This window comes from Crocuta crocuta, unplaced genomic scaffold (genome assembly GCF_008692635.1).
Source record: "Crocuta crocuta isolate KB4526 unplaced genomic scaffold, BGI_CrCroc_1.0 scaffold127, whole genome shotgun sequence".
In the NCBI taxonomy this organism is placed as follows: Eukaryota; Metazoa; Chordata; class Mammalia; order Carnivora; family Hyaenidae; genus Crocuta; species Crocuta crocuta.
The window spans coordinates 3,357,437-3,379,020 of NW_027532008.1; the positions used below are offsets into that span (position 1 = coordinate 3,357,437).

Here is a 21,584-nt window from a genome sequence, read left to right on the forward strand (position 1 = left end):
GACTCAGCAGCCCTATCACCCTGGGCTAGTTTCTCCTCTTCTGCAACACTCAGTTTCTTCATCTGCACAAATAATCCCAGAGGAGAAAATTGAGGGAAAATACATTCACATCCAAAGTGCTGGGTCCTGCTGGGCTTCATGCAGGCCCACAGATGGACTCAAATGGGCACTTAGGCTCGGACAGCTGTCACCAACATGCTCTTGCCGGTACACACACTTGCACACCGGCTAATATTTGGTCACAATTCTCCAAGGTGATAGTGGGAAATCTATGTGCCAGTGGTCATTGTCTTCTTCTTCTTCTCCTCCTCCTTTTTCTTTTTCCTCTTCTTTTTCTTCTTCTTTTTATATTTATTTATTTTTGAGAAAGAGAGAGAGAGAGAGAGAGAGATTGTGTGTGTGTGTGTGTGTGTGTGTGTGTGTGTGTGTGTGTGAGCTGGAGAGGGGCAGATAGAGAGGAAAACAGAGGATCCAAAGCAGTCTCTGTGCTGTCAGTGCAGAGCCCGATGCAGGGCTCCAACTCATGAACCATGAGATCATGACCTGAGCTGAAGTCAGATGCTTAGCCAACTGANACCGGACAAGAACTATGAAACACATACCTTTACTATTCCGGTTTTGTGGCTGGGGACCCTGAAGCTCAAAGGGGAGACCAGCCCAAGATCATCCAGTTAGTAAGCAACAGGCGCAGGGAAAACTCAGCTTTGCCTGAGGTCACAGCCCACCTTTCCTTCCCTTCCCTTATAATGGTCAGGAACAGGGTCAAAACAGTTACCTGGTTTTCTAGGTTTTGGCTGCTGGAGGACTAGACCCAGGGCTCCTTCAGCAGATTCACAGCCCCTTCCATAGACCAGTGAGTCCACCCCATGTGCTTTTTTGCGCTCTCCCTTCTCTCTCCTTCAGACTCAGGCCTCAACTTCACCCCTTGAAGGACCCCTGGCATTGGGGATCATCTGAAAGTAGGGAGATGGTGGGAGAGCTGGGAGTTTTACGCCCATTTTACAGATGAAGAAACAAAGGCCCAAAAAGTCAAATGACTTGCCTGGGGTGACCGAACCCCAGCTTGGCAGGGAAAGTTACTCTGTACTGCCGCGAATCACTCTCACCACCTCTGACTCTGTCTCTTCTTCCTGGCACCATCTGCAGGGAGCTGGGCCACAGGGAGCCAAGGACGCCTCAGGACAGGTTGCTGGGGCCCGACATGGAGGAGGCAGGTGGGCCCCCAGCTCAGGCGGAGGCTCCAGTGGTGAGCGCCACACTGACGTGGCAGCGGCGGCCCCCAGCCCGGGAAGAGATGAGACACCGTTTTCACAAGGTGTCCCTGGTAACAGGGGCCCAGATAGAAGCACCCCAGGAGGAGATGTTCGAATACAGCCACCGTCGAGAGGAAGTGAATGGTTTTGCAGCACGGGAAGAAACAACCACAGACTGCCAAGGCCCCCGGGATGGGGCTGGCTCCAAGAGCTTCCAGAGTCATGGGCCCATCTTTTCCAAGAAGTACATACGAGCCCCCAAGGAGAAAAGGCCAGCGGGAAGGCTGAAGGAGGCCCTAGGCCAGGGTGACGGCAGCCCCCAAGAGCCCAGGACTGAGCCAGCAAGCCTGGGAACCGTGGCCAGGGCTGAGATTTTGGTGCCCCTGCCTGGGCCCCGAGAGCCAAGCCCCCACCCAGGTGTGAGTCTCATCAGTGGGAGCCCCCAGAGCCTCGATGAACAGCGGGTGACACGCACCGTGCAGACCACCGTGGTGGTGGGAGGCCATGTGGAGCGACGGGTGAACAGCTCTGTGACCGTGGGGCCGGTGCTCTCCGGTGAGGCCCTGCCAAGGGGCCGCAATGTTGCTCGCACAGTCCGGGCAGTGGTGGTGGGCCCGCAGGCTGAGGGCTCACCTAGCCGCAGTCAGGCCCGGGAGCTGCTGAGTAGCCTCATGCCTGCTGAGCGTAGCCCACCGACCAGCCGGCTGCCCAGGCCCAGGGCTGCTGTGCCAAGGAGTCCAGGGCTGGGGAGCACAGTGGGGACAGCCTTGGGGCAGCTGCCTGATGCGGGGATGGCAGAGTCAAAGGACAGATCTGCTCTGGCCCCTGCAGCGACCACAGAGGATGTACGCCCACCTGAGAACCAGGATGTCCCTGCAGCTCACCCAGATGGAGATGAGAGCAGAGCCCCAGATCCCAGAAACCAGGAGGTCCCAAGGGTGCAGGGAGCCTCCCGCCCCGCCCAGCGCCCTCTCCCGACTCTTCAGGACCATGCACCGTTACCCTCCTCTCCCAGACACCAGACCCCGGCGCCCTCCCTGGGCCCAGTCCGTCCCCCAGTGCCACCTGCGGTGCCCGCTCACCCCAGGGCCCAGCTCAGTGGCAAGCCCAGGGGACCCCAGGCGCTGCCCTCTGTAAAAAGGGAAGGACTCACAGATCCCTCTGCTGTCACCATCCCGCTCATGGTGAAGAGTGAGGTTATTGTTACAGTCCCTGGACAGTCTGTTGCTCCATCCTCTACAAGGAAGAAGGCTGTTCCCAGCTCAGGAGAGCTTTCTGGTCCGTCCTCCCCAAGGAATACGTTTGTTCAGGACTCTGGAAATGTCCCTGTTTTCTCCCTTACCCAGGAAGAGATGGCACAGGGCCCTGATGTTCTGGCTGACCCATCCCCCACCCAGAAAGAGGTTGTACAGGGTCATAGCGCTCCTGTCGCCTCATCCCCCAAGCCAACCAAGGTTGTCCAGGCCCCAGAAGGGATCCCTAGCTCCCAAAAAGAGGCTGTCCAGAGTACCGAAGGTGGCCTTGCTCCTTCTCTCGTCAAGGATGAGGCTGTTCGAGGCCCGACTGCTTCCACTCTCCTGTGTCCCCAAAAAGGTGAGGATGTCGAGGGCTCTGAAGTGAGCCCCATCTCATCTCCTACCCGAAAAGAGGCTCTCCGGGGTTCTGGTGCTTCTGCTGCCCCGTTTTCCACCCAGAAAGTGGTTGCCCAGGATGCTGCTGTTCTCCCTGTCCCCTCCTCAGTGGACAAGGTGTCCCCTGGCCCAGAAGGCCTTCCTGCCCCAGCACTGATGGGGGCAGAGGCCAATCTAGAGTCCCAGCTTGTCCCGGACTCCACTGAGGGCAGGGTGCTCCCAGAGACATCCAAGGAGGAGGAGGTGGCCCTGGCTGCCGACCTGGAGATTTTCCTGGATACGCTGCGGAGCATGGAGCCCCCTGAGATCCTCCGCACTCACCGGCTGCCGCGGGCCCCCCGCTCCTCCTACCTGGCCATGTACGCCACGCTGCCCGCCATCGAGGAGGACCAGCCTGGACCGTGGGTGCTGGGGCCCAGCCCCCAAGACGTGCCCACACGAGAAGAGAAAGAGGAGCAGCAGGAGGAGGAGGAGGAAGAACCGGAGAACCCTTACCTGAGCGATGATGAGAAGCTCCAGCGCAGGCAGGAGGGCCCCGGGCCCGGCTCCTCCTGGGCCTCTCGCCCTGCAAGATCCCCCCAGGTGTCTAGTTCTCCTCTGGAGATGATGAAGAAGCACGTAGCAGGTGCCAAGGGCCCTCACCCAGAGCTGGGGCCAGAGCGGCAGTCAGGGAGCAGGCCCACTTCCCGTCTTGGAGGCAGCCTTCTCTTTGGTGGTCGGGTGCCTGGCATCCGGGAGACATCCACCTTGGAACCACTGGGCACAAAACTATCTGCTCTGCCACCGCACACGGCACCAGGGCTCAGGAAGGTGCCAGGACAGCTGCCACTGCTCTGCAGCGAAAGGCCACGGCCAGAGAAGCCTGCGAGCGCTCGGCCCCCGGAGGGGTGGGTGAGTGAGGCCTTGGGTGAGCAGGGGAGGGCGCCTGGCCTCACCTGGGGCAGGGTTTGGATGGTATGAGGGCCACGGTGCTGGGAACAGACTCTCGTGAAGCCAGAGGCTTGGGTCTGATGTCTAGTTCAGTGTGACCTCATACCAACCACAGCTTTCTGGGCCTCGGCTGCCCTATTCACACAGCAGAAGGTTTGCACTGTGAGGTCCAAAGGGCTTGGTGGCCCTGATCTCCTGGAAGCTGGGGAAAGGGAGCGAGAGGCCCCCACCCCTGGGATGGGGTGCTGAGGTCCCTGGAGGCTGGTGACCTCCTCTGTGGGCCAGCTCTTTGGGAGTAGAGGCCAATAGGGAATGTGTGGGATCCTCAGAATGGTAGGTTGTGGGGAGGCAGTGAGGAGGCAATTCTATAAGACTGTTTATTACCTCCCTCCATGCTAGAGCCCAGCACTGAAGACCCAGGGCAAGCGGAACATCAGGCCTGGAAAGGTAGGGTGGGCGCGTTGTGGGGAGGTGGGGAGGGCGGCAGGACCTGGGGACAGGGCCTGAGGATTTCCTCTGTCTTTTGCAGATGATCCTCTTCTCAGAGCCTGGCTGCCAAGGCAGCAGCAGGGAGGTCTGGCAAGACGTCGCTGACGCCTCCGGCTGGGCCTGCGTGGCCTCTGTGAGGGTGGTTCGAGGCTGGTGAGTGCGGACTGCCAGGGTGGGGGTGAGGGGGCCGCTTGTGGACGGTGCCGGGGCAGTGAGATGTGCCCAGGCCAACCTGGCAGAAACCCCTTCGGCCACCCTACCTTGTGGGGACGTCCTCTCCTCACCACTGCCCCTGGGTCTCTATGCCCACAGCTGGGTGCTCTATGAAGAACCAGAGTTCCAGGGCCGGAAGCTGGTCCTGCCCGAAGGACGTGTGGAACTAAGAGCCCTGTCACCAGCATGGAGCACGCGAGGCGTTGGCTCCCTGAGGCGGGTTGTCCGGGTGAGTGGCTGGGCGTGGGGACCAGATGTTGCCCCGACTTCCCCAGGCCCCAGGCCCTGAGGAAGGGGACAGTCTCAGGTGCCTGGAGTCGTCTATGGGTAGTCGCCTATAGATTCCTGACCTCTAAGTCACCTGGGGAAGAAAGAGGTTTTGGGGTGCACAGCCTGGCCTTGGGAGGGGCAGGCAGGGGCCAAGCTCCAGCTTCGGAGAGCAGCCTGAGCTGGCATTGGAGAAGGGGTCGGTTAGAGCAGCAGAAACGGGTGGCAGGGTCTGCGGGTGCTGGCCCACCACCCAGGGTCCAGGATTTCAGGCCCACAGGCAGACTTAGGGTGCCACAGACATTTGTTCATTCATATGTTCACAGATGCTGTAATAGTCCGCTGTGTGCCAGGCACCATGCTAGGCAATGGGTTGGAGGGCACCTGACCTCTGCCCTGCAGGACTTGTGGTCAAGCCAGGGTATGAGGGTTGGATTTGAAGCAGGAAAGCCATAGAAGCAGACTAGGGATTTATATACATCCCTCTGGCTGCCAGGAGGAGAAATCCCGCAGCCGGGAACACGAGGCAGGGCTGTGATTTCCAGGTGAAGGGCACCTCTGAATTTTGAGGGAGAGGTGTGTGGTTTGATAAGGCATAGTCAATATTATAGTTACATATCCGTAAAGTGGGGAAAAAAACAATACTGCTTTCCTAGCCCAAATTTACAGACTACCCAAATTAAACTGGTTAAAGCCATCTTGACCACTGGGGAGACACAGAAGAGAAAGCAATAAATCTAGAAGCAAGGCGTATCAGATTTTTTTTTTTTTTTAAATGAAAGTACAAATAACTCTCAGACAGGGCTGTTGCAATCCTGGGAAGAGAGGACGAGAGCTGACGAGTCTTAACTAGGGCAGTGGCCCAGCTATGCAAAGGGGAGAATCGTTTTGAAAGCCTCTCCAGAAACACACAAGTGTTTGTGGACAATTTATTGTGAGCTTCTCACCATAAATTCATCTTCATGTAGGAGGTAACGAGGTACAAGAGAAAAAAACAACGGCTTTGAAGTCAGGTGGACCGAGTTTCATTTCATTCGTTGAGCATTGATTGGGCACCCAGTGTGTTTCAGGCACGTGGGAGGTGCTGGCTGCAACAGAGAACAAAAACTACGTGGCTCTGTTCTTTGCCCTGCTCCGCACAGGCTTTGTGCCCTCAGGCAGGCCGCTCGACTTCGCTGAGCCTCACTTTCCTAGCCAGTGAATGGAGTCATAACTCCCGTTGGGAGGGCCAAGTAGGATGGGGGAGGGCGTGCCCTTAGCACGTTCCCTTGCCCTCAGTAGATGCTTCCTAAGTGTTTGCTGAGGAGTGAGGGAATGAAAATGGTCCTCATGGGGAAGAAACAGCCAGAATGCAGATAGGAACTGCTGTTGCCTAGGATAAGATTCAGGTAGAAGCCAGTCCGGACAAGGGCAGGAATTGTATACAAAGGAAGAGTCAAAGTTAGGCTTCAGGAAGTGGCTGTCCATCCTGTTTGTCTCTCAGCCGGGCTGCAAATCAGGCTATCCAGGGCATGGCACTTGGCAGGCTCCTGCTGGGAACTCTGGGAACAGGCACCAAAGGCCCAGCGCCAAAGAAAGGGCTTTGGGCTCAGGCTTGTGTGGCTGACCTTGCAGAGAACACCCCTGTCACCCTCCTGTGTGTCTGTGGAGATGGCCACAGAGGTTTCCCAGAAGCACCCTGGGGCCTGGGCTGGACAGACTTGGGGAAGCAGGTACTGGTGGGGAGGTAGTCTCTGAGGGGGTCCTGTGTTACACTTCCTTTTCCACCTCTCTCTTTCTGCAGGACTACATTACCCCAGAGATCATCTTGTACTCTGAAGAGGGCCTCAAGGGGGAGCAAGTGAAGCTAACCGATGCCTTGGAGGACCCCCAGGGCCTGGAGAGGCCCCTGCAGGTGGCATCTGCCACTGTCTCCACAGGACTGTGAGTCTGGGCTATTCTGGAATCCCTTCATTTAACATTCATTGTGCTGGGTGCTGGGGACATAGAGGTGATAGGACACAGCTCTTCCCCTCAAGAAGTGCTTAGTCCACTGGAGGGGACAGGCAAGTAATAAGACAGTGGCAGAGTTCTGGGATGGAGGAGCATAGAAAAGCACCAAACCAGAGAAGGGCGCCTGAAATCAGAGAAGCCTTCGTGGAGGAGGAAACACCTCCACTGGTATGAAGTGGCCGCAGAAGAATCTCAGCATTATGAGAGCAGGGCATAAAGGGCTTTTGTATATTTTGTTCACTGCTATATCCCTGAGGCCTGAAGCAGGGGCTGGCACAGCGTTGATGCCCCTAAATATGTGTTAATTGAATGGGGAAGAGTATTTCTGGCAGAGGGAACAGCACCTGCAAAGGCCCAGAGAGAGATCTAAGCCTCAGAAGTTCAGTCTGGCCCAAGAACACAGCAAGTGGGGAGATGTGAGGCGGGGGAAGATCAAAGGGCCTCTGTGCAGCTGGGCTATTTGTGGGCTAACGGAGAACTACTTGGGGTCTCTAAGTGGGTATGTGTGCAGGAAAGAACTCTCCAGCTTGTGCGAAATTAGAGAGGAAAGGGGACTGATGGAGTGGTTACTGAAAGAGATTATGGGGGCTTGGGGCACCTGGGTGGCTCAGTCAGTTAAGCGTCTGACTTTGGCTCAGGCCATGATCTCGCAGTCCATGAGTTCAAGCCCTGCATTGGGCTCTGTGCTGATAGCTCAGAGCCTGGAGTCCACTTCAGATTCTGTGTCTCTGTCTCTTTCTGCCCCTCCCCCCCTCACGCTCTGTCTCTCTCTCTCTTTTGAAAATAAATAAACATTAAATAAAAAAGATTATGGGGGCCTGAAATATCTCCCAGTGTCCCCTTGCTGGGGACCTCTTCTGCTAAAACTTCTCCTCTCTAAGCCTTCCCCCCATCCATCAATCTGTTGTCTCTGGGTATCTGGGATGCAGCCGCCTCTCTGCCTCCACCCCCCGCCCCCGCAGGTGGCTGCTGTACCCCAAACCCTTCTTTGAAGACACTCCCTGCATCCTGGAGCCCGGAGAGTACCCCACCTTGGAGGCCTGGGGTACATCAGACCCCAGCGTGGGCTCCTTAAAGCCCATGAGATTGGTAAGGGGCAAGTGGTCCCAAGTTACCTTGTCCTGGAACCTGGGGAAAGAGCCAGGGCCTGGGAGCTGCTGTTGGGAATGGGGTTTGAGGAGAGGAGGAATTAGCCCACGGGGTGGGGGAGAGGGAAGTCATGGAGTTGGCCATTTTTAGGGTAGGGGGGTCTCAGGATAAGTAATTCCTGAGTCGCCAGCCCCATCTGTCTTCCTCTATCTCTGGGCTGCTGTCTCAGCTCTGTCTCCTCTGCAGGGCTGCCCCAGTGTGGAGAAGCCAGGGGAGCCCAAGGTAAGTGTCTGCGCTGCAGGGTCAAGGCGGGCCTTTGGGTGGGGTGTGTGTATTTGTATGGCTCATAGTCTGAACTGGAAGACAGGAGAGGAGAGTGCTGGGAAACAGAAGCTGAGAAGCTGGGTCTGGGAGGGTGGAATCCTATGAGCTCACTGGGAAAAATGGGTTCTGATGTGTAAGGACCAGGTCAGAGGTCAGAGAAGGGCAGGAGTTGCCTAAAGGAATGGAGCTCCGTGAGAGAGTAGGAGGACTTAGCTCTGGGCTGGCTGAGTGCATTTGAGGCCAGATCGCTCCCCACAACCCTCACACCACCCCTTTCTGCCAGATTGTGGTTTATGAGGCCACAGGCTTTCAGGGCCAGAGCTGGGAAGTAAGCAGAGACATCTACAACCTTCAGCAGCCAGAGGACAGCCAGAGCCCCCACCTGGCCTCTGTGGGGTCCCTGCGCGTTCTTGGGGGCTGGTGAGGACTTCTACTTCATCCTCCTCTCTGGTCTCCACCCTCAGAGTGGGGGAATGGCCCGGGGCTGCCTAGGGGTGGGGGCAGGGGTCTTACACACCAGTGGCTCCTCCCTGACCCAGTCTGTTTGTCCGCCTCTGCCTTTCCCCAGCTGGGTGGGCTACCAGAAAGCAGGCTTCCGGGGCCACCAGTATCTGCTGGAGGAAGGGGAATATCCTGATTGGTCACACTGGGGAGGCTATGACGAGGCGCTGACCTCCCTGCGGGTCATCAGGACGGTAAGCAGGAGCAAGTGGGCCATCCCTCTGTCTGTGGGCACAGGCGGACTCCCCCAGTACAATCTGTTGAGCGAAGAGTTTGTGCACTCTTTCCTTGTTCTCCAGAGCACCTGGAAGTGTTCCCTGAGGTCTAGCTTCTCTCCCGCCTGCTGCCCTTCCCCAGGCCACACTGACCGCCTTATTCCAAAGTCCCCTGGTGGGCTGCACCCCTGGGGTCTGGGCACTCCCTGGGGTTTCCGCGGGTGGGCAGGAGAAACCTGACTATCCCTGGGGCCCAGGACTTCGGAAACCCGGCTGTGGTGCTGTTTGAGGCCATGGACTTCGAAGGCCACGGCGTGGAGGTGAGCGAGGCACTGCCGGACGTGGAGCTGGCGCAACACGGCCCCGACACGCAATCCATCCATGTGCTCAGCGGCGTGTGAGTGACCGGGCTCCGGGAGCGAGGCGGGTCCCCAGCGCTTCCAGCGGAGGAGCAGGCTTCGCCCTGCTGACCCGCGCCCCGCCCTTCCCGCAGGTGGGTGGCCTACGAGAAGGTGGGCTTCTCCGGGGAGCAGTACATCCTGGAGAAAGGCGTGTACCGCAACTGCGATGACTGGGGAGCGGGCAACAGCGCCCTGGCCTCGCTGCAGCCAGGCCTGNGGGCGGGGCCTCCGGGAAGGGGCGGGGCTAATGCCCGCTTGAGAAGTGGGAATGCTGTTGGAAAGGGTGGGGAAACTGAGGCTAGAGTCTGGTACTCTCCTTAAGTCTCGAAACTTTTGTCCCTCGCTGCAGGTCGGGGAGCACAATCTGCACTTTGTCTCGAAGGTAAGGAGCCGGTGGGGGCCTGCCTCCTTTTCCCCATTCTCTCCCACTCCGTTGCCCTCTGTTCTCACCTCTTCTGGTCTCTACCTCCAGATTCAGCTTTTTTCCGGCCCCGACTTCCTGGGCGACCACATCTCCTTCGAAGATGACCAGAGCTCTCTGCCTGCCTCCTTCCAGCCCCAGTCTTGCCGTGTCCACGGTGGCAGGTGAGGACGTGGGGGAAGGTGGGAAGTGGGGCGTACCTGCCCAGAAGTGCTTAACTCAGCTTGGAAATCTGGGCTTCAGGAAGGTCTTTCAAATGATTTCTTTCCTTCGGCTTCCTTGAGATTAGCTATTTTGTTCCGAAGCATTCAATCTTAACACAAAGTAAAATAAAGTTTTAATGGAAAACCTAAAACTTGATAGTATAATATAAAGAACCCCAATCTTGTTTCATCTATTTCTCTGCCTTTTTTTTTTTTTTCCAGTGGAGTATTTAAAATCCCCAACCCTTGGGGCGCCTGGATGGCTCATTCTGTTAAGCATCCAACTCTTGGTTTCAGCTCAGGTCATGATCTCACAGTTTGTGTGCTCCAGCTCCCCTCATTGGGCTCTGGGCACTGGGCTATCAGCTCTGAGCCTGCTTGGGATCCTCTCCCTCTCTCCGCCCTTCCCCTGCTTGCACACACTCTCTCTCAAAACAAATAGACTTTAAAAAATCCCCAGCCAAACATAAAATTTCACAGGTAAATACTTCAATATGTATCTCTAATAAGAAGGGACTTACCCCCCTCAAACCTGCATATCCACAGTTTATTATCACATCTAATAAAAGTAATGATAACTTGTTAATATTACCTAATACCCAGTCTATGTTCAAATTTCTCCCATTGTCTCAAAAAATGCCTTTGTGAAATTGGTTTGTTTTTCTCAGAATCCAAACAAGGTCCACACATTGCTTTTGGTCAGTTTGGTCTTTAATTTATAGCAGTTCCCCGTCCTTCCCTTTTTTTTATACCATTTATTTGTTTAAAGAAACCCAGCAATTTGCCCCGTAAGCTTCCCATATTCTGTATTTGGCTCATTGCTTCCTTGTGGTGTCTTTTTTTTTCCCCTTTGTGCCCCATACTTCCTGTAAGCTGGTAGATCTGGAGGCTTGATGAAATTAAGAGTGTTTTCTTGGCAAGAAATCTAGGTAGGTGGTACCTTATACTTCTTACTACATTACCTCAGGTACAGACCTGGTTGTCCCACCTTTTTTTTTTTTTTTAAATTTTTTTAATGTTTTATTTATTTCTAGGAGAGAGAGAGAGACAGCGTGAGCAGGGGAGGGTCAGAGAGAGAGGGAGTCACAGACTGAAACAGGCTCCAGGCTCTGAGCTGGCAGTCAGCCCAGAGCCCGACGCGGGGCTCGAACCCACGAACCGCGAGATCATGACCTAAGCGAAAGTCGGACGCTTAACCCACTAAGCCACCCAGGCGCTCCTGTCCCACCTTTAATGATACCAAGATGCCTACATTATAAGATTTGCCATTTACCTCTCACCTAATGGTTTTAGCATCCACTGATGATAATTGCCTAGACTCACTATTTCTTTAGAGGTTACAAAATGATGGTTTTAAGATTTTTGGTATTCCTTCTATAGATGTTTTCTGGAATACTTCCATAAAAAAGAACTTTCCCTTTTCAACTATTTTTTTTACCTGAAATAGTTTATACAAAAAAAGACAGTGTGCTCCTTTTCCAAGGATCAATTTCTCTTGATTAGTTTTCAGGATAATTTCTGAACTGATGCTCTAGCAACCTTCAGAGCTGACTAATGAAATATTTTTTAAAATGTTGTTATGAACTCGCGGATTTATATGTAATTGAAATGCCTCAGTGCATTTACGTGCTCTAATCATTCTATCTTTGAAGGGAGCCCCTTCAGATTACCTGCTTCTGAGATGACTCCAGTAGTTTTTGGTAATTTCCTTGTTTTTCTGGTACAATAGGGTGCTCCAGGATCGTTTTGTACATTTTTGCCCTAAACTTAGAATCAGTTTTGTACCAAGGGACTCTGATTCCAATGGTATTTAGATGGAAGCTGATGTTTCCAAACTATAATACTAAATTACTACTAACAGTATAAAGCAGTGAATGCTGTTGGAGTCTTCTCCATGGTTCTTTTTGTCCTCAGGACATTCACTAAAATCCCATTTGGTATGAAGGGTTCAAATATCATTTTTAAGACACGTGAAATAATACTTTTGTGTGTGTGTGTGTTTATGCCACCAACCTGATATACAGTTAGGTTCATTTGTTTTATTTAATTTATTTAAATTTTTAAGAATCCTTTTCATTTTTATTTATTTATTTATTTAGTTAGTTATTTTAGAGAGAGGGGGTGCACAAGCCGGGGAGAGAGGCAGAGGGAGAATGAGAGAGAGAGAGAGAGTATCTGAAGCAGGCATCACGCTCAGTGTGGAGCCCAACACGTACCTCGATCCTATGACCCTGGGATCATGACTGGAGCCAAAACCAAGAGTCAGAAGCTCAACTGACTGAGCCACCCAGGTGCCCCTAATTGTTTTTTTCGTTACATAAAATATTTACAATATCCTGTCTTAACTTGGGCTGCTAACAAAATATCATACTGGGTGAGGGAGAAGTTTAAACAACAGGAATTTGTTTTCTTGCAGTTCTGGAAATTGGGATATTCAAAGTCAAGATGCAGGTTCATTTGGCTCCCTGGTGAGGGCTCGTTTCCTGGCTGGCAGAGGGCTGCCTTCTTCCTGTGTCCTCACCTGGTGGCGACAGCACTCCTGTCTCTTCCTTTTTTTTTTTTTTTTTAATGTTTTATTTATTTCTAGGAGAGAGAGAGAGACAGCGTGAGCAGGGGAGGGTCAGAGAGAGAGGGAGTCACAGACTCTGAAACAGGCTCCAGGCTCTGAGCTGGCAGTCAGCACAGTGCCCGACGCGGGGCTCGAACCCACGAACCGTGAGATCATGACCTAAGCGAAAGTCGGACGCTTAACCAACTAAGCCACCCAGGTGCCCCTCTTCCTCTTTTTATAGGGACACTGTCCCCATCATGGGGTCCCACCCTCCTGACCTCATGTGAACCTTCCAAAGGCCATCCTATTTGAGGTTAGGGCTTCAACATGTGAATTTTGGGGAGACACATTCAGTCCAGAGCAGTTCTAAAGCCAAGTCCATGAATAAGATCTATCTCTGTCCCTGTGATCTTTTTCCCTCCCCATGGGTAATCTTTTTTTTTTTTTTTTTTTAGTGTTTAGTTCATTCATCTAATGGTTTTTTAAATAAAAATATAAGCAAATATACTCTCTTACATCAATTTGCATATAACTATAGAAATCAAATATATTTGTTGCCCTTTTCCCTCATTTTCTTACACAAAAGGAAGCATACTACAACCTGCTGAGTATACTAAAGACCACTGAACTGTACAGAGTGAAGTTTTAAAATTTTTAAAACTATTTTTATTTATTTTTGAGAGAGAGAGAGGCAGAGTATGAGTAGGAGAGAGGCAGAGAGAGAGGGAGACACAGAAACCCAAGCAGACTCCAGGCTCTGAGCTGTCAGCAAAAGGCCCAACACAGGGCTCAAACTCGCGAACCACGAGACCATGACCTGACCTGGTCAGATGCTCAACCGACTGAGCCACCCAGGCGCCCTCAGAGTGAATTTTGTAGTATGCTGATTTTATCTCAATTTTTTAAAAAGGAAGCATGCTATAAACACTGTTCTGCACCTTGTTTTTCCCTAACAGTTTGGAGATCACTTTATATCCACTTATGAGCTTGTCCACATTCCTTTTTTCTGCTATATTATTATACTCGACACTCATAGTTGAATCACCCATCCCCTGTTGCTGGACACTCAAGCTGCTTCCACTCTTTGCCACTGCAAACAGTGCTTACGAAAAGCCTTGTGCATGTGCCATTTCATGGTTTTGTTTTTTTTTTAATATACATATTTTTTAATTTATTCCTAGGAGAGAAAGAGAGACAGCGTGAGCAGGGGAGGGTCAGAGAGAGGGAGACACAGACTCTGAAATAGGCTCCAGGCTCTGAGCTGGCAGTCAGCACAGAGCCCGATGCGGGGCTCGAACCCACGAACCGCGAGATCATGACCTAACTGAAAGTCGGACACTTAACCGACTAAGCCACCCAGGCGCCCCCCATTTCATGTTTTTGAAGGAGGTTCCAAGATTCCATGAAATGGGATTGTGAGTAATTGTGAATAGAGTTTTGCTCGATGTTGCCCAATTTCCCTCCATAGGGGCAGTAGGATTTCATCTGCTGCTCCAGGACCTGTTCATCCTTGACCTTCCACAGAGGAGGGGTGGGGGTCACAATCATCTCGCAGTCATCTGCTGCATCTCAGAGGGTCTGGGCAGGCCACGCGCAGGACAGGGCAGGCTCACATCCCTACTCGTGTCTTCCAACTCTTCCCCTTCCCTAGCTGGATCCTGTTTGATGAGAAGAACTTTGAGGGTGACCAGCACATCCTGTCCGAGGGCGAGTTCCCCACTCTCACGGCCATGGGCTGCCTAGCCTCCACAGTCCTGGGCTCTCTCCAGAAGGTACCCCTGGTGAGTACCCTTTTCCAGTTCCAGGCGACCACTGAGGCGGGGGTGCCGCTGGGGGGTGTGGGCGCCGAGTTTGTCCTCACCGTCAGGTGGGCCACCAGGGCTTGAGTCCAGTGTTCCTAGGACCGAGCCCAGCTCCCCCTGACCCTGTGGCTTCAAAGTCAGTTCCACTTACTAGACATTTATCGAGCACCCACTGTGACAGGTCCTGGGGACACTGACATAAAGCAGACACAGCCCTGCCGTCAAGGTCCCCATGACCACATTGACATAAAGACTACAATGCAGCGTGGTGTGTCTAGATACAGAGTTGGTACGGGGACAGTGGGGATGAGCACCCCTGGGGAGGGTGGGGGGTGGTGGCCAGACTGCTGAGGAGGCGGTTCTGTGCAGGAAGGAGCGGAACAGAGCCGGCTGTGGTGTGCCGTGGAGGACAGAAGGGCGGGCCAAGGCAGTGGGGTTGCTGCTGCAGGGAGCCAGGATAAATGATATCTTGCACCAGGGAGGAGACGGGGGGAAGTGACACAGGCCATGTTAAGGAGTGGGAGGCTATAGGACTGGGTGCCCCGCTGTGACAGCACAGCGGACGGCTAACCAGTAAGCACGTATCAGGCTCTGGGCAGTGTTTACAAGGCTTCCCATGCACGAAGGTGTTTGATCCTCACCAAAACCCTATGAGGTTTGTTACTACCATCCTCTCCCTTTTCCCGGAAGGAAGAGGCACAGAGAGGTCATGTGACTTGCTCCAGGTCACACAGCTGGTAACAGGCAGAGCTGGGTTCTCCCAGAGGCAGCCCAGCTGCTGAGTCCAAGCTTGACAACGATGTGCTGGGCTGTGAAGGCAGACAGACCCAGTTCAGAAGCCCAGCTCTAGGGATTTGAGCAAGTGGCTTAATCTTCTCCAGGCTCAGTTTCCCCTCTGTTAAGCAGGGATGATAATGGCACCTACCTTATAAGGTTGTTGAGAAGTTATAACGAGATCAGGTAAAGCACTTAGCACAGAAACTGAATGCAGGAGAACTGCCATAATTACCCATATTATTATTATTATTGTTCTTAGAAGTGCCACTGACTGGCACTAGGGGGAGGTTTGAGGGGACAGTGGGGGACCCAGTCTGGTACATGCTGCCTCTGAGAATCCGGGGGACACCCAGCTGGTGGTGTCCAGGAGCCCAGGACCCTGGGAGGCAGACCTCGGGAGGGAAGAGGGCCTGAGACACTGATCTGGAAATCGGAGATCTGGAATTGGGGGCTGAGTCTGGGGCTGGGGCTCTCTCAGCCTCACCCCTTCTCCATGCCCCTGGCCCCAGCACTTTTCAGAGCCGTCCATTTTCCTGTATGGACTGGAGTGCTTTGAAGGGAAGGAGATAGAGCTGGACAGGGAGGTCCGCAGCCTGCAAGCCGAGGGCTTCAACAACCACGTGCTGTCCGTGCGGATCAAGGGGGGCGTGTGAGTGCATGGGGGCGGGGGGGAACAAGGGCGGCGGCTGCCAGGGAGTGAGGGCTGGGTCTCTGATCTCTTGCCCTTTCCCACTCCCCACCCCCAGCCAGGAGGGAAGGAGAGGTGCAGGCTGAGGAGGGTCTTGGAGCCCAGCCCAGGTCCTCCAAGACTCCTCTCTGCTCTGCAAACCCCAAATCCACTTCCCAGCCCCCCACCCCCCGGCCTCCCTGGGGACCCTAACAACAGGCAGGGGAGGCTCAGCATGAGGAAAAAGGAGATGGAGAATGTTCTCTCATCCGTGCCTCCTCCTCTACCTGTCTGTCTGTCCGTTTGTCTTCCTCTCTGCATCTCTGGCACCTACTGGGCCCAGCTGGGTGCTGTGTGAGCACAGTGACTTCCGGGGCCGCCAGTGGCTGGTGAGCAGCTGCGAGATCACCAACTGGCTGATGTACAGCGGGACTCAGAGGGTAGGCTCCCTCTACCCCATCAAGCAGGTGGGTAGAGTGTTGGCGGGGGGTGTTTCCCATGTTTCCCAAATTCAGTATTTGTGTATTTTTGTCACAGTTTTGCCATGTCGTCATTCCTCTTGAACCATTATCTACATAATACTTTTCTCTAAACCAACTCACTTTTTTTTTACACTTTATCCTTATCCTAAGGACTGATAGTCATAAAATCATGGGTTTGATGTATATATATGATTATTCTTTTTCCTTTTCTTTTTTTTTTTAATGTTTATTTTTGAGAGACAGAGCATGAGCAGGGCTGGGGCAGAGAGAGAGGGAGACACAGAATCTGAGGCAGACTCCAGGCTCTGAGCTGTCAGCACAGAACCCGACATGGGGCTTGAACTCACAAGCTGTGAGATCGTGACTGGAGCTGAAGTCAGACGCTTAACACTTAACCGACTGAGCCACCCAGGTGCTCCTATAGGATTTTTCTTTAATTGACATGACCATAAATACATTACCATTAAATTTTTAACAATAAGTTTATCCACTTAGGGCTAAAAACCATCTCACGTAGCAGCCAGGAATAATAAGCAGGCCTCACGCTGGGAAACACCATCCACTTCTGAGTTTTTCCATTTCTGTGAGCACATGTCTAGACCTGTTTCTCATTATGTACATGTGCATTGATGTGGAGGCATGGCAGTGGCATGTGTGTGTGTGTGCATGTGTGCACGTGTGTGCACATGCCTGTCTAAGGGTATTTCTGTGACTGTGATGTCATTTGTATCCATGTGTCTGTGCTCCGGAGGTGACATGGTTGTGTGTGACGTGTGTATATGACCACACGTGCCTCTTTGTGTGACACTGTTGAGACAATGTGAGGATATTTCTGTGACCCCTATATCCATAGACCCTTAGGATATCATTTCTAGAAGAAGCCTTGGAGGTTCTCTCCAACCCTCACATTTACAGATGGGGAAATAAAGGTCCACAGAAGTGAACAAGGACTTGCTCTGTAATCTGGGGCAAGTACTGTACCTCCATGGACCTCAGTTTCCTCATCTTTAAGTTTTAAAGGGGCGCCTGAGTGACTCAGTCGGTTGAGCATCAGACCTTGGCTCAGGTCATGATCTCATGGTTCGTGGGTTCAAGTTCCGAATTGGGCTCTGACAGCTTGGAGCCTGGAGCTGCTTCAGATTCTGTGTCTCCCTCTCTCTGCCTCTCCCCACTCAGGCTCTGTCTCTCTCTCTCTCAAAAATAAATAAACATTTAAAAAAATTCTTAAAAATAAATACATAAACATTAAAAGCAAATTTTAATCTTTTTTTTTTTTTCTATTTTAATTTTTTGAGAGACAGAGAGAGAGAGAAGGAGACACAGAATCTGAAGCAGGCTCCAGGCTGTCCGCACAGAGCCTGAACCTAGGCTCGAACTCACAAACTCTGAGATCATGACCTGAGCCAAAGTCCGATGCTTTACCAGCTAAGCCACCCAGGTGCCCCTCAATTTCCTCATCTTTAAGATAGGGATAATATAGGGGCCCCTGGCTGGCCCAGTTGGCAGAGCACGTGACTCTTGATATCAGGATCATGAGTTTAAGCCCCATGTTGAGGTAGAGCCTACTTGCCAAAATAATTAAAAAAAATAAAATCTGTTTAAGAAAATAAAATGAGGATAGCATGTATGATGGAATTGTCTTGAAGGTCGAAGATAGATAATGTTTACAAAGCCACAGAATGGTACTTAAGTGGGTAGGCATTCCACACACGTTAGCTGTGATTCTTCTATTATTACCATCACCACTCTTTAAGCCCCCCTGGCTGATTTGTGGCAGAGCCTGGTCTGATGTGTGACAACCGATGCCCTTCCCACCGTGGTACTTCTTCAGCATCAACGTACGTGTGTGTGTGTGTGTGTGTGTGTGTGTGTATGTGTGTGTATTCCTACACGCATCCAACCTTTTAGCAAACATGGGGTGTGGAGTAGGCTGGGGGGTGGGGGCCTGTGCATCATTTAGGATGAGTGTTTGAACGGCTGTGTGTATTCATGTGTTTGTATCTGCTACAAACTTCTGTGCAACTGTGTGGACCTTGGGTGTCGCTGCCAGTGTGTCCCTCTGCACCTGGCTGTGGGTGTTTGTGGACGTGGAGCTGTGTGGCCGTGGGTGTGCACCACGATGTGCCCCTGGGGCGTGGGTGTGAAAGAAGGGGTGACTTAGAAGCAGGGCCGAGGAAGGGTTCCGGGCAGGGAGGAGAGCTTGGGAGCTTGGGATCCTGGAGGGTCCAGACTTGAGGGTGTCGGGGGCTCAGGTGGGGTGCGTCGCTGCCCAGGGGCCCCTCACCCAGCTACCCCTGCCCAACAGCGCCGGGCTTATTTCCGCCTCTGGAATGCTGCCCTGAGGGGGTTCCTGGCAGTGCCAGACCACGTGGAGGACATGAAGGCGGGCCGTGTGGTGGTCTCCGAGCCTCAAGAGGGAGGCAGCTGCATCTGGTACTACGAGGACGGGTTGCTCAAGAACCAGGTATGAGTGGAGGGGCTGCAACAGGGACCCCAGAGCCCCAGGCACCCGAAGGCCCAACGCCAGCCTGCCCATCAGGAGTAGGACCTGCCCTTGGGCCAGAGAGATAGAGAGATACACATAGATGCCAGGACCCTGGGGAGGTAGAGAATGCAGGCTCCACTCCCCTGGGCAGTTCAGGCTCTTCTTGGGGTCCCGGTTCCCCGTCTGTAAAACGAACACATTGTGCCAGACCCTTCTAAGGCCAGCTCTGATATCCTGGGGCAGAACTTGGGTCCTATTAATAATGATAGATTCACTCCGCAAACATCTCCCGAGCACCTACTCTGTGCTAGGCCCCATTCTGGGGGCTGGGAATACCGCAGTGAGAAGACGGAAATGACTCCTGCCCTCCTGAAGCTTACATCATAGTGCGGAGAGACAGAGACAATTTCAGTGAGTCAAATATCTCTGTGCCTTAGATGCAAAGCACAGGAGAGGAAAAGTAATGGAAAGGAGACTAGGGGGTATCGGTAGCTCTGACAAGGCCAGCTGTCCCCCAGAGGGTGGCATTTGAGGGAGGCATCCATCTAGAGGTCTGAAGGAAGAGTGTTCCAGGCAGAGGGAACAGCAAGCAGAAAGGCTCTTGGGTGGGAATGTGCCTGGCATCAGGACTAGCAAGGGCCCTTCACTGGCTGGAGTGAAGCGAAGGAGGGAAGGTTAAGGGGGTGCATCTTTGTAGGCCATTGAAGGGGTTTCGTCTTTTACTTGAATTTTATTATTTTTTAAAGTTTATTTATTTATTTTGAGAGGGAGAGCACAAGTGGGGAAGGGGCAGAGAGAGCGAGAGAGAGAGAATCCCAAGCAGGCTCCGCACCACTAGCGCAGAGCTGGACACGGGGCTTGAACCCATGAACCGCGAGATCATGACCTGAGCCGAAGCCAGACGCTTAACCGGCTGCACCACCCAGGCACCCCATTGCCTTTTACTTGAAATGAGAGACAACACTGGCTGTGTGGCAGGTGCCGTGTTAAGCCCTTCACATGAATGCTTCTTATGATCCTCAGAGAGCACTAGGAGGCAGGTCTTATACTCTCCATTTCATAGGTGAGGAAACTAGAGCATAGAGAAGTTAAGTAACAGGCTGAACGTCACACAGTCAATTAGTATATGAAAGCTTGTCTGATGCTAAATCCTGTGCTTTGCGAGCCAGTCATGAAAGTCTTCCTGGAGGAGCTACTATTTTTTCAGACCTTTGGTGGTTTTTTACACCAAACACTCACAACAGCCAGCACTCAGGGATTACCATCCCCAGGGAAAACAAAACTCTGAAGAATTAAGAGATTGGCTCAGGGTCACCGTCCATGAGAGCTGGGATTCCAAGCTGGCATGTCAAGGGCGTCGGGCTTGGAGGAGTCCCTGTGGGAAGGAACAGTGCCTGATGACCTCCTGGGGCCTCAGGTGGCCCCTACCATGAGCCTGCAGGTGATTGGGCCCCCCAGCACGGGCTCCAAGGTGGTACTGTGGGCTGAGAGCCGCCTGCCCCGCCAGACATGGAGTATCAGTGAATCGGGCCACATCTGCAGCGAGATGTTCGAAGGCCTGATCCTCGATGTGAAGGGTAAGGGGGCATGTGTGCGGGAGAAGGCACCTGAGGCAGCTGCGGGCAGGGGCGTCCTCAGCGATCTCTGACCATCCTCCCCCTCTCTCACCCCTTCCCACAGGCGGCCGGGGCTATGACCGGGACCACGCGGTGCTGTGGGAGCTGGCTAAGGACCGGGCATCCCAGATCTGGGCCGTCCATGTGCTCTGACCGCCCCCACCTCCCAGCCCCGGAGGCTTTCCCTGGGATGAAATGTGTTTATAGGAGTTTTGTTGTTGTTGTAACATAAGCTATTTTCTAATATGCTCCCGGGCGTCCTCATCTTTGTGCGCCTTGAGATTTGGGGCTGGGGTGAGGATTTGCCCACCTGCCTTCTTGGCCCTATACTCTCACCCTACTTTTTCTCCCAGCTCAGGTTCTAGGGCTCAGATGTCAGCCCTCCTTCTGCCACCAGAGGGAGCCCTGGGCCCAGACTAACTGGTGAGTGTGGTCTTTTATGCTGTCCCCTCCCTCCCCAGTCATGGGTTCCCAGAGCCTGCTCTGAGTCAGGTCTGGCGCTGAGCTGTGGGACACAAACTCGAGCCAAGGGCCTTGGTACCTGCCCTCAGAGAACTCACAGTCCAGCGGCGGATTCCGACAGCGGGTGATACACTCAGTGATAAGAATGGAAGTAGAAGGACGCACGGGGGAGGAACCTGAACCACTCAGGGGCACAGGCAGGCTGCTCAGAGGAAGGGATGCTCCTTCCTGAGGTGTGGAGGATGGGAAGAGGCCAGCCAGGCTAGGGGGAGGTAGAGGAAGAGTGTTCTAGGGATGCAGACAAGACGAGGGGTGAAGACCTGGAAGTACAGTGTGATGGGGTCACCGTGGACCAGGCCGGGGAAATGGGTGGGAGACACAGCCATTTGCCTTGCCCACCAGCACTCTTCTTAATTTCCTCCACCTCTGGTCTCAAGTCCTAAAGCTTTGGCCTCTCAGTCAAAGCAGCTAGGACAGAGGGTCTGGGTTCTTAACCCAGCCCAGAGAAGGCAGGACCGCGAAGAGGAACAGCTCCCTCCATCACCCCATCCAGCGGCTCCAGCCGGTCCCTTGGCCAAGGTCCTCTAGGAAGAGGCAGAGATAGTCAAGGCCCTTGGGGGCTTCTCTGGGGCTCCCTTCCCTCCGCACAGCTCCCAGTGCTACCACCGCAGACCCGGGAGGGTAGAAGTGGTTAGAGCAGCCATATGTCCTTCCTGCCTTCTCGGCCTGGGGTGGGTGGGAGGAAGTGGATGGCCTCCTCTTCATCCCTCTCAACACCCCTGCCGAAAAGTATCCAGTGTCCGGTGAGGACAG

The 21,584-nt window shown here is 53.4% G+C and overlaps 1 protein-coding gene across 1 annotated transcript; it reads left to right on the top strand.

Annotated features, from left to right (window-relative positions):
- The first annotated feature begins 1,201 nt into the window (after positions 1 to 1,201).
- On the top strand, positions 1,202 to 20,557 carry CRYBG2 (crystallin beta-gamma domain containing 2). The gene is made up of 19 exons (XM_077775736.1): positions 1,202 to 3,775; positions 4,214 to 4,261; positions 4,344 to 4,456; positions 4,616 to 4,745; positions 6,567 to 6,706; positions 7,738 to 7,864; positions 8,111 to 8,146; positions 8,472 to 8,608; positions 8,757 to 8,883; positions 9,162 to 9,301; positions 9,398 to 9,524; positions 9,655 to 9,687; positions 9,778 to 9,890; positions 14,132 to 14,261; positions 15,569 to 15,708; positions 16,070 to 16,193; positions 18,514 to 18,672; positions 20,111 to 20,270; positions 20,374 to 20,557. The coding sequence occupies exons 1-19, from the start codon at positions 1,202 to 1,204 to the stop codon at positions 20,460 to 20,462; spliced, it is 4,647 nt and encodes a 1,548-aa protein (XP_077631862.1). The 3' UTR covers positions 20,463 to 20,557.
- The last annotated feature ends 1,027 nt before the right edge of the window (positions 20,558 to 21,584 follow it).